Source organism: Acanthopagrus latus, chromosome 5, assembly GCF_904848185.1.
Source record: "Acanthopagrus latus isolate v.2019 chromosome 5, fAcaLat1.1, whole genome shotgun sequence".
NCBI lineage: Eukaryota > Metazoa > Chordata > Actinopteri > Spariformes > Sparidae > Acanthopagrus > Acanthopagrus latus.
Window position 1 is genome coordinate 23,613,761 of NC_051043.1, and position 12,386 is coordinate 23,626,146.

The 12,386-nt window shown below is 38.4% G+C and overlaps 1 protein-coding gene across 1 annotated transcript in view; it reads right to left on the reverse strand.

Annotated features, from left to right (window-relative positions):
- ipo11 (importin 11) overlaps window positions 1-12,386 on the reverse strand; it is a 106,768-nt gene that overhangs the window by 70,316 nt on the left and 24,066 nt on the right. Inside the window, exons 8-14 of the mRNA XM_037098513.1 lie at window positions 10,695-10,743; window positions 7,525-7,595; window positions 7,171-7,363; window positions 5,869-6,021; window positions 5,650-5,693; window positions 3,371-3,461; window positions 2,194-2,241 (exon numbers count right to left, since the gene is read on the reverse strand). Coding sequence (XP_036954408.1) covers window positions 2,194-2,241; window positions 3,371-3,461; window positions 5,650-5,693; window positions 5,869-6,021; window positions 7,171-7,363; window positions 7,525-7,595; window positions 10,695-10,743 — 649 coding nt within the window. The remainder of the gene's footprint in view (window positions 1-2,193; window positions 2,242-3,370; window positions 3,462-5,649; window positions 5,694-5,868; window positions 6,022-7,170; window positions 7,364-7,524; window positions 7,596-10,694; window positions 10,744-12,386) is intronic.

Genomic DNA, 12,386 nt, shown 5'->3' on the forward strand with positions numbered 1-12,386 from the left:
ACTACAGGATGTTCTTGTTTCAGGGTCTAATAGATTTAATCACACTATAAAACGTGTCACTTCTCAGTTTTTTATTTCAGTGTTTAAAATTGTATGTTTCATGTGGATTTACTTCTTCAAAACTCGTCTCTCTGGTGCAACAAAGCAGTGACAGACTCAGAACTACAGAGTGCGTATTTCTCAAAGGGTGTAATTTGTGTCACCTTGATTTCTACATCATGACAGAGAGTGGGCCATGCTGAATGTGATGCTGTAAAAAATGAATCTGTGGTGTCAAAAATAAAAGGATACACAGCAAGATTTAAAAAAAGTCACTTTTATGTTATGGCTCCTGACATTTCAGGTCTCTGTTAACACTAGAGTCAAAATGGCAATTGGGTGGCACTCCTTTTACTTTGAGCCTCATACTGCAAAATGTGTCAGTGTGTTTGCATATAATGATGCATTCCTTGAAATAGGGTGGATTTCTCCAAGTTTTAAAAACATGATTTATAAAGAGCAGCAATTGTGGGAGTGAGAGTTAGTTTAACAGCACGACTAGACCATTTAATGTTATCCTCTCTAACACAGAACATTCCCTCTAATCTTTTTAATCTGAGGTGGTCTTCAGGTAGAAATTGGCAAAAAGTAGTGGGGCTTAAAAACAGATAAAATATGACAATAGAAAAATATGACAGCGAACAATATAGATGGAAGGAAAAGAACAAAAACAGACAAGAGGTGAGACTTAAAGGAGAGAAAAACTTTGCCATTGATATATTTCTCTAGTGTTATGCTAGGCTGGCACTGGGCATGAGTATATATGACTGTGAGAGAGAGAAAGAGAGCGAAAAGCCCAAGTAGAGAAAGGAACGGGGAGATGTATAACACTGCACAAGTCTCTCAGCAGAATTATCTAAAAAGTTATGAAGCGGCTAAACGCCTCTCAGACATATCACCTCTCATTTATCATGAGAGAGAGATGAGTGGATGGAAGGATTCGGCAGAAAAGATGGACAGTTCAAAGCCATAAAAACCAAAGCTTTGAGGAGTTACAATTTATGTATATATAACTGACAGGAAACTGGAAACTCAGAGAAACATACATTTTCTTTAGCTTTTAAGAGGCCAATAAGCACTCCGTGATGTGTGGATTGATTGTTCGTAAGTACTTTAATCATCATAATTTGTGTTGTTGTCTTATGTCTGTTATTACTGAGACAGTTTAGCTTCCTTTCGAGCATAATTACTTCCTGCTCTGCAGCTATGCTCTTTTATTCTGGTTCCCTGGAAAGAGATGTTCATGAACTTTCAGTTACATTTTAGTGGACACAAAATGCGGCTCGAGGGGCAAGAGTGCAGCATTATATACTTACTCAGTTCTAATGTACAATATTTCATGAAGAGGACATTAATGCCGCTGTCAGTGCTGCATTAAAATGACAAATGTGGGACTGATGCAGGGGCGGCAAGAAATATAAGAAATCACTGCTAAAACTTGGTTCTATGGTCTATTGGTCTTGATTTTGCAGCAAATATGACTTTTTCATATTACATATGAAAAATGTGTTTATAGCATAAACTGTTGGATTGACTAGTGAGCACTTAAGCAAACTCACATGTATCATTTTGCTTTGGGGGCTCAGAAAATCACTAAACCCTCTTTTTACTGTATCATTATTATGGTTTTCGTCTATAGTTGCATTAGAACTATCATAATTATTGATGTATTTATTTTCTTCGAGGGAACAATCAGCACCTGCTGTTATCAAGCGCCCCCTTTGGCTCTTCAACCAGCTCTCACAGCCAGAATTATCAGCCACTCCCGCTACCACAGCACAGCATCATCATGCAGTGATGTCTGCTGTTTTATCAACACTGTCAACAGACTGCTGAGCTCTCTACTGGCATCCAGCTTTAACAGAAGCCCTCTTAGCAGGCAATCCAAACTGTCTGTGATTTACTCGTGTAGGCCATAAAACCACCCGTGTGGCAGCCCTGACCTGCCACAGAGTTATAAATACTAAAAGAAGGAAGAGAGAGGAAAAAGGAGGACATAGGAAAGATAAAAGAGGGGAAAACACATTGAGGGAGTAGTATAGCAGGAATTGATCACATTTTTAAAAAAATCAACAAAAAGGGAATCTATGGATGCAATTTTCATTTTCATTATCGGATCACTCAAATCAAATGTGAAGCGCTTGTCTGACTTACCTGCATCCTTCATTAGCAACTGAACAGGGTCTTCCACACTGGTTGGACCTACGACAGATACATAAACTTGATATAACAAACTGCATTCTTAAAGATAAATGTTATTTCAATATGTATACACTTCAATGAAATTTCAAAGATAACAGAAGTGACCACATAATTGGACAGCTGCAACTTAAAAGAGGTCTTCACCACATCAGTTTTGTCTCAGTTAACTCACTGGTCTATCTTCCCCTCTATTAGACAGCATTGTGAACTCAAAAATCAATAGCTGCCTCCCTTCAACCATAGTATTACCCAATCTGGCATCTTCTTTGCTCCAGCAGAACCCATTTCCACTCTGTCACTTGAAAGCGAAAGCAACTCGGGATACAGGCTCGAGGCAGAAAGTGTAATCTGCCCGTTTGAGCAACAATGTTGCTAATTCACTCACAGAACAAAAAATACACTCTAGTGCCATCAGAGGACCAGAGCTAGTGTAGGGTAAAATAATAACGTACAACACCCACCTATAGACACATCACACTAAAGTTGAACTTGAGTGATGTGTGTCTGTACTTGACTGACTAGGGAGTTGAGAGTGGTTGTAATGGTAAAGTCCTTCACTAGCAAAATTGAAGGTGCTGTCAAGTATATAGATTGCATGTTGCACATTCTGCAATATGAGCAAATGCTACATGTTTTGCTTGTTTTTTGAAATATGTATTGCATACTCTCGGGCAAAGCCTCATTTCAAGACTAGAAATATAGATGAAGACATCAGAGGTCAATTTTGAGTTACAGGTCTGTAAACTGTATGTGCAGTCTGTGTCGCAGCTTTCACAAACAAAGGCAATTCAAAGTATTTTGCATAAGGATTATAAACTAATTTAGAAAACAATACAAAATTCACAGGTGAGAGAAATACAACTTTATATCAATGGAACAGACTGATATTCGACACAATAATTCCAAAAGCTCCACAAACAGCCTCCAAAATGGACATAAAATTGAATCTAAATCTAAAAAAAGCTTCAACAAAAACTGAATCATTCTGCAGAGCAATACTTTTTTTTAGCCAGATGTGCATAATAAACTGAAATGCATGTTTTCCTTGTATTTAAAGGGTCTGCTGAAAAGGGAGCTGACTGTGCTTTTAACATAGAATACAATTTTTTTTTTTGGACATTTAACTGACCCTGGAGATTCTGAACCATTTCCAGTAGCACCGGTGTCAGTGTCTGGCTGTAGTTGTGGAAGATATCCAGGAACAATACTTCTGTACAGGGCTGAACAGTGGAGAAAAAGCACAGGAGAAATGCAGAAAGACAGTTAATGGCTGGAAAAGCTGGTACACTGCATGTGCATTTCATCACAACCATTTGTTTCTTTTTCTCCCCCATTCTTAGCAGCCTGCTGTGTTTCCGTTGTGCACTCAGTGGAGTGGAGGAATATCACATGAACAAGTAACATAAGTGTTACCCTCTATAAACACAAAACAGAAAATGTATACAAAGGGGTGTGTGCACAAACGTACACACAAACAACCGCAAACAATGCTTTGAGCTCCCGGTTCAATAAAAAGTCAATGTGACATTGTCAAGGGATTCCCATGTTTGTGTTTTCAAACAGAGAAATACTACTCCACCCACATTCACTTGTTTATTTATTGTTTAAGATATCACAAAAATCTATACTGATAAAAGGTGTAAGAAATCTGACAGCAAAGGCTAAGCCAGTTAATAAACGCACACTGTGGGCTACAGCATATATCCATGTGTCTGCATGACATCTTGCATCATATAGCTTTAACCTTTCTGCTCTAGAGGCAAAAGGTCAGAGGTCAGATGACACCTCTAAATAGACAATCCAGCGCAAAACCCTTATACTGTTGGGGAAATAGACAGGTGGTAAAATGGACAGGCAAAGGTCATTTATAATCAGCAATTAGAATTGGTGACCATGTAAGGAATAGATTGCCAGTGACATTAGATCTATGAACCATCCTGAGCTCAGCGAGTCCAGTGCTGCGTTGAAGGTCAAAAGAGGGTGTACACTGTGGGGAAAGGCATTTGAATTGTTCTATACATAAACGTGCAGACGTGTGTGTGTATTTAGATGCAGTGTTAGTACTGGATGTAATCTACAATTAGCCCCCACAACCTACATAATTGGCGGTTTCTGTGTAGATGCTTGCGTGTATCTATGCAAACCTCCAGCCTCAGGGACTGTGCTCATTTCTGAATTATAAACTCTGTTCAATAACAAGTATGTGAAAAAGCAACATGAACTTATACAAAAACACAGTGTTGATTAAAACTCTCAGGGCATTCTTCTATTTCTAATTAAATCACATTTAAATTGAACAGCTGGTTGATAGACCAAAGTATTCATCACTGTAGTTATTGTAACAGAAAACAAAATCTGGAGGCTGAGTATTGATAACTGTAATTGTGAATCAGCTCACTTTGACCTCTAATACATTTTAATAGTTTGCTACAATGCTTTATATACATTAAGAGACTAAGGTCAGATGAAGAAAATGCTTCACTCTACCTCGAAAAACAGCACAGCATAAGTTTGTCATCATCTGAAGTGATTCAAGTAAATAAATGGGACCCAAAGCAATTAAGGAGGAGATGAAAAATAAGGGGTACACAGACAAAAATAAAGACATTGGATTAGAGATTATGTCATGACTCATGAAATCAGATGAGGTCAAGCCAGTTAACTAGATGCAGCGACAGAGCCAGGATCCCTTAGGACCACTCACTGTTTTATGATGCTGCAATGCACACAACCTGCCAGTTATGCCACCACATAAAACAGCATTTTGATTTTTTGAAAAATACAGCACACACTAAAGAATACTGGTCACAAGAAATACCATAGAAATTCCATTACACCTAAATCCTCTGCTGTTTTAGCATTTGAATCTACATCTTTATCGATCCAAGAATGGAATTTCGCATCGTGATGTTTTTTTGTCACAAACTTTTACATTTATGAAATTTCACTGTTTCCAATCTAGAGATTTTAAGAGTGATGGTTTTACCCTTGTTGAAACACAGGTGGAGAGATGATTTAAGTTTTAATAACAATCCTCTCCTCACTGCTTCTAGATGCCATCAAGCTGGGGGGTTATCAGAGTGGAGCTGCCATAACTGCTTTGTTGGAAGGGCCGAGGACTGTGTGTGCAAGCATTGTTACCAGCACTGTCACACAGAAGAACTTGAAATCCTACTGCTTCAACACAAAGACATGAAGAACCAATCTCTACTTTTAAACCTCTCTTTTTTAAAAAATACAAGTTTATTGTTTTAATTTTGAGTCTACTTTTTGCTTGAGTGAATTCTATTTGCTCTTAAATTCTTACTTCTGTTTGGGTTATTATATTGCCATTAATCTGATTACACCCACACACAAGTAATCAAAATTAAAATACAACAGGATCATTATTAGTGTGTCTTTTCTTACCCGTAGACTGTACTTCCAGGAGTCACCACCTGTTTCTTCAACCGCTGGGGGAGGAGAGGAGACAAATCAGTCGAAGAAAACACTATTAGGTTTAGTATTTACGTGTAACACCTTGCTGCATTAATTCACTATATACAATAAATTCTGGTGAGACTAGCAACCAGAGTGATAAGTCTCAACATTTGGATCTGGCCCATGCATCTCTGGGTGTGTTATTACCAAAGCTTTCAGGGTCCTCTTCCCACATTGCCAGCTCCTCCTCTGTGAGAAGGAAGTAGTGTGAGACGAGCCTGCGTCCAATCTCTGTCAGCGTGGGGTGTGTGAAGAATGCCGTCTTTATCTTGTGAGCCTCCAGACTCTCTGGTTTACTGTCTGAGGGAGGGAAGAGGGAGGGAGAGCAGAAGATAGAAAAAAGGATATTTTATCCATTAATCTGTCAAATGAAAAGTCTAATGTACCACCGAAAATTACCCGTTACGTTATACTGATATACGCACTACTATTTTTTGCTTGCGCTGTAGTTCACAGCTTTATAGCTAATTTATAGTGCAATTCCCACCTAACTGTACATTTATACTGCATATTTTAATTGCTCGTAGTGAAGTCGTATACTGCAGATTATTTTTGATTCTCAGATAAAATGTAGATGATTTAAGAATTTAAGAATAGTTTCAACATAAAACCTTTATATAAAGATCACAAAAAACTCTACTTTCAGGACTAAACCAATATTCAACACAACATCATTCAATGTCCCTCTACTTTAAAATCTTCCCTTTAACTGTGACCCCTAACATATACAACTACTGGTTCAGTACTAAGGGCTCTGTTCTAGTATTCAGATACACATGGGTCTAGCTGCCGTCTGTCTAGCTGACTGACAGCATGGTCCTACTAAATAAGTCAGATGGCTGCTCTGAGCTGTGTCAGTCAAGGCTCAACTTTCCATTTAGCTATGTAACCTTACTATTCTAAACATATTTCCCTGTTTGGAAAACGAAAGCAAACGTAGGGTTAGACTGGTGCGACAGCAAAATCACACATTCAAAAAGGCCTTAACAGAAGAACCCAAAAAATGGGGCTTCGCTCTCTGACAAGCAGCGATGGCTTCAGAGAGGGATGCTCAATAAGGCACACCAAAGACCATGCTAGCTGGCAGAACAAAGACAGTGTGCTGTGCTTCACAGCTAATGAAGCACTGGAGGCCTCTGACAGCTTGAAATAAACATGAGCCATGGTCAGGTGCAGTGACGCTGATGGTATTTCAGCATTGTGCTTCACAAAACACTGTCGACGATTAGCTTTGAAGAGCTAGTGCCGTTTTCTGCTGGCCTACGAATCACACACCAACAGTTCTAAACTCCATTGTTAAGATTGCTTCTATACCTCCTTTCTCCTTTTCCACGTCTGCAATTATTATAACCTGTCATTCCTGCCTTTTTATTCCTTTCTGTCATCATTTCATTCATCCTTTATTCCCCAGTGTTCCTGCTTTTCCTTCCCAAAGCCTTCATAACCTACCATCAATGTTCTTGGCAGGTTTGTAGGCATCATTCTTTACAATCATCTTGATGAGGTTCATGCACTGAACAATGAAGCGTTCAAAGGTGACTCCCTCTCCTGCAGGAGTGAACACGTAGCTGACGGCGAACTCCAGGGAGCGCTGGATTAGGGGTATAAATGCACAAGGGTGGTACTCCAAGAAATCTAACAACTACCGAGAGGAAAGAAAAAAGAAGACAGCAATGAAGGAGAAGGAAGAATGGGGGAAATATCTTAATTAGTTCCACACAATACTTGGTCTGCAATGCCCAATTAAACAAAGCTAACAACTCTGTTATGTATCATTATACACCAATATACAAGTCAACTCACAACTTTAGTGTACAGTATGATCGTCTTCTCCAGCTTTTCTCTGCATGTACAGTCTGGACCAACCTGCCGACCTGAAACACAAAACAACAGTGCAGTGTTGTTATATAACAGCGCAGAGCATGTAATAACCTAATGTATCCTCAGGGGATCATCAATAACATGCAGTCTTGAATTATTCTTGCCATTTGGTTGCACAAAGATGGTCCATAGTTATTCAATTGAAATACAAGCAATTCAGTTTGTCAATAACATAATATAATATAGAGTAGTAGAAATAAGGAAATATATTGCTCTGACATTCACACATGATGTCAGTGCAAATCACCTATTTGATCCCATCCGTGTTAAACAAACGTTAATCATAGCTAATCAGATTGAGTAACTTTTGTATCAAAGATTTGGAATCCAATGGATGTTAAGTTATAAAATATTTTGACTTTGTGGGAAATATGCCAATTCACTTGACAGGGTTTACATTTCTAGAAGCAATCACAGTGTTCGTTTACACTTAAAGGTAGAAAACATCTGCATCACACAGCTAAAAAGAAAATTCAATTATCTTTTTTCACAATGTTATTGAGTGTACATCTTTATTATACAAAATTTAAGTTTGAGGCTTTCATTTCTTATTAAGAAATTATTGGAGACATAATTTACCGGGATGGCCACAGTTGGAAAAAACATGACAGCTGACATTTACCCAATCCTTGCCCACAATTCGCTCAATGATGAGATGTTATTGTTGGGTCAATTTGATTTATCAGACCCACTAACAATGGAGATCATTGTTTAACAAATATATATATCTTCAAACATTACATTTAAAGCTCAAAATGACAAGTAAAGTGTGTCAATTTCACATATCTCTGCAGTGCAAATAAAATGCAAGTTGTCTACCTAGAAATTACTGCTGATGTTCGCCTACAGAACAATTATTTGGTGGAAGTTAAAAAAAGAAATTCTGAACTTTCAAGTATCGAGCCTACGTCTTCATAAAAAAGTATACTGCATGAAGCCCACATAAGAAACGAGTGTCAATTGTTGATAATGAGATTTTAGTGAGTCATAATTAATTCAAAGGAAACCTTTTCAGTATGACATGAAGCATTAGATGAGAAATTATCTTAACTGGTGTCTAGTCTTGTCTATTAAATACAATCATGATGGACCTTATGTAAAAGCGGTATTAATGCGTAGGAGCAAGATAAGAAGAAAAACAGAAAGAGAAAGAAAATGTGCAGAGAACTAATTTTATGTTGGCCTGATTTATTACAACAAACTTTATCTAAGGTCAAATGCCCACTTCACCTGGCTGCCTTGTGAGAGTCTCAGGGGCACATTAAAAGCTGCGGTGTTTATAATAAAGTACAGTAATAAAAGAACTAAAAGTGACCATGAATGACTCACTCTATGATTTAAATTTTGGCTCGATAAAACCACCCATGATGCTAGAGCCAATAAAGATGTCCCATGTAGTTTAGTTCCTTGTCAACTTCAATAATGAAATCAATTAAATCTGCAGACACCATAACAATTTCTGGCGTTCCTCCAATCAAGCCAGGGACTTCATTTACTCTTCATTTTCTCTCCCCTTATATACACCCATTCATATCTATCAGCAGCTACTAAATGAAAGTGACACTAGACTGATTAAAAGAGGTAAGCTAGTTCAATATTGCTTTGTCGAGCGTCTTTCAGATTATGGAATAATCAAGGATTATGTAAATCAAAACACTGCTGCATTTGAGTGGCTTTTTGTCAATGCCTTTGTTTCCTTGTTTGTACGTGTGCAGCAGCTGGTAATGTAAGCAGATGTTGTGTAAAGTCATCAAAGTCACTGAGGTCAACAAAACCTGGTAACTAAATCCAGACTCTCTTTGAAGGCAGTGACGACAGAAAACAAAGAAAAACTTTGAAATGAAAGGGCTTTCAATATTTCTCCTGTCAGGAAGGTAGCCTGGCAAAAAAAACAAAAAAACTTTAACACTGTAGTGACTGACAGAAACAGAGGTGACCTCAGTTGGAGAAGAAACATCTAACAGGAAGAGCCAGATATCTGTATGGACCACAAAGACAGCGCGAAAAAAAACAGTTTATAAAGCTGACCTTATCAGGCTGTGCAGAGCTGATATTTCTCCCCAGCCCGCCTGAGCTGCCATACCGTTTTCTGCTATCTGCCAGGCCAAAACACCAACAGGACCCTGACCCTGTCTCCACTGCCATCAGCAGAGTAAATATTGGAAGTGATAGTTGGGGCTGATATCTCAAATGATATTTTTTGGGGGGATGCTGGTATGGCAGCTCATGGAGTTGTGTCTGACATGTATCTCTCACTTATTAAGTGTTGTTATGAGGAAGCTCTATGGAAAGAACAAAGGACCACTGCATACCGAGATCTGACAGTGAAAGGAAGCTACAGTAGCACTTTAAGTACATTACAAGGTTACTAAGAACTCAGGAACTCAACCAGAGGAACTAGGGACTAAATCAGGTTGCTGTAGTCCCCTGTGCAAAAAAACTCCCCGCCCAATAGAGAATGAAACTGGTTAGAGAAACATAAAACATTTTAAGTGTATGTGAGCATCGACTAATTCCTGTTAAAGCAGCTTTTTTTCTGAGACTCAGCACAGGAGAGGAGCATTTTCAGACCATTGCGTATTAGTGGAGGAGACCAACGTTAGTTATGATGAAAAGGAAATAAGGGTGAGAAGATTTAATAATGATTTCACTGTTTTATCTCTTGAATTTAATGTTCACACCTTCTGGTAGAGGATGAGATCACCATTAAAGAAATTCCCACAAGTCATATTTCCAGTTGTCTTTAAACTGCTCTTTAAAGATTTAACAACTACAAAAGATGCTCAGTCCTTAGGTAATATTTTGAAATAATAGTGCAGTGAGAATAAGCTCTTTTCATCGCTTGTTTTCTTTCTTTTTTCAGTCAAACTATTAATTCAAAACTAAGCCCCTTAGGATGACACAGCCTGAACTTTTAATTTGAAACATATATTATGCTATCTCATTGTTAGTCTTTGTGTATCAAAAAGTATCGTAGACTTTTAAGTAGGTGTCTTCAGCATGCACTGGATCAAGCACCGGTAACTGTTTGTTTATTAAAAGGAGAAGCTTAGGATCAGAGATTCAGGATAGAGAAAGAGACGAGTACTCACAGCATTCCAAAAACTGTTTTAGCCTTTCAAACACTGCATTCAGGAAACCCTGGAAAAGGAGGAGATGACAAGAGGGTGAGATAAAGTTTAATCTCTTTGACATTTCTTCAGTTGAATCATTCAAGATTGCTTCATCAGTATTGCCCAGAAGCAGATATATTAACAAGGGAATAACTTTTCTATGTGTGTGCATGTTGCGTATGCGAGTGTACAGTAGGCACATTTGCCTCCGTGCTCAGGAGTATAAATAAAAGTACCAGTTTCACAGTATGAAAGAGAATCAATTTTCTGTAGCCTGGTGTAGGCAAGTCTTAGCATGGGAAATTAGATGATAGATGCAATCTATTTAGTTCTGCATTAATGTTCAGCCATGAGGTCAACAGCAGTGTCATTAATCACAACACACAGCCCAGCCAGCGACTACAGCTTCAACGAGAATCAGTGAAGAAAGGGGGGGCGGGGGGTCTTGGGGCACAGAAGAGGAGGTGGGAGATGACAGGTAACAAAGTTCACACAGGCATTTTTGAGGCTAATGATGGGATTGGGGGGGTAGATGAAATAAAAGCAGGAGAAAGCATGCGGGAAATTGGAAAGGACTAATGCAAATGGGAGTGCAAAATAGAAATTTTCAGCTGAATCAGTCATGATGAAAAAGGTTTGACAACTAAAGAGGGAGAGAAAGGAGGTTCATGGAGCTGCCAGGGAAGAATGGTTGAGGGTTGAGGTGAGAAGTAAATTAGTGTCAGCAGTTGTAGATTGAGACAGTAAAACAGAAAAAAGATGGCAAAATAGACATGAGTGATGGGCATCAAATGGGTACATGAGCAGTAGTGCAATTTAAGGATACAATTAGGTGAATGTTTTAGCTGTGTGTGGTGAAGTATATGTGCACAGACACGCTCCAGTTTTAGGAGTTTGTAGTAGATCGCAATGGCTCAACTGAATGTGGCTTTTTAAATCTGTACTTTACAATTGACACAAGTGACAATTGCTTGTTAACTCCTGGATGTTGGTAAGTTACCAACATACTGCATAAGAAGAATATAATAAAAATCTATAAAACACCTATATGACTATTTTAAAAAAAGATGTCTACATTAGCCTCTTGTAGTGACTGTTTAACTATCAAACAGTAGAATATAAACAGTCATTCAATTATAAAATAAGTTTGAAAGTGCATCACTGTAGCAGGCTGTGTGAAAACTGACAATGCTTTTCATTCTTTTGTCAGGGGTTTTCCAGCTCATACTGTTCTCCAGCAGTTCTGCCACCGTGGTGATTAGAACATAAACCAAATCTATTCAGAATACTCACGAGTGTGAAGAAAATAGCTGGTTTGGAATCAGAGACGGAATGAAGTAAACCATTGCTTTAAGGCCCTGTCAACTAAACAGATTTCAGAGAACTCGCACCAACAGAAACGGAAAGCTATGTCAGCCTCACCTCTTCTGTGAAATCACTTTAAAACTGATTATGCACAATACTGTGAAAAGAAATGCTTGGAAGACAACTTGAGAATATGTCTGATTAAAACCTTTCAACAGGCACTGACATGGGTAAACTAGAAGGCATTGGGACAAGATGTGCTGTTGAGGGTAAAAGGTCCAGTTTGTCAAAAATAGTTAAATCTCATTCCAAACTCACCTTATACTGACACTTTAGGTTGGTGGCCAGCCCAACGTATCAACCTGA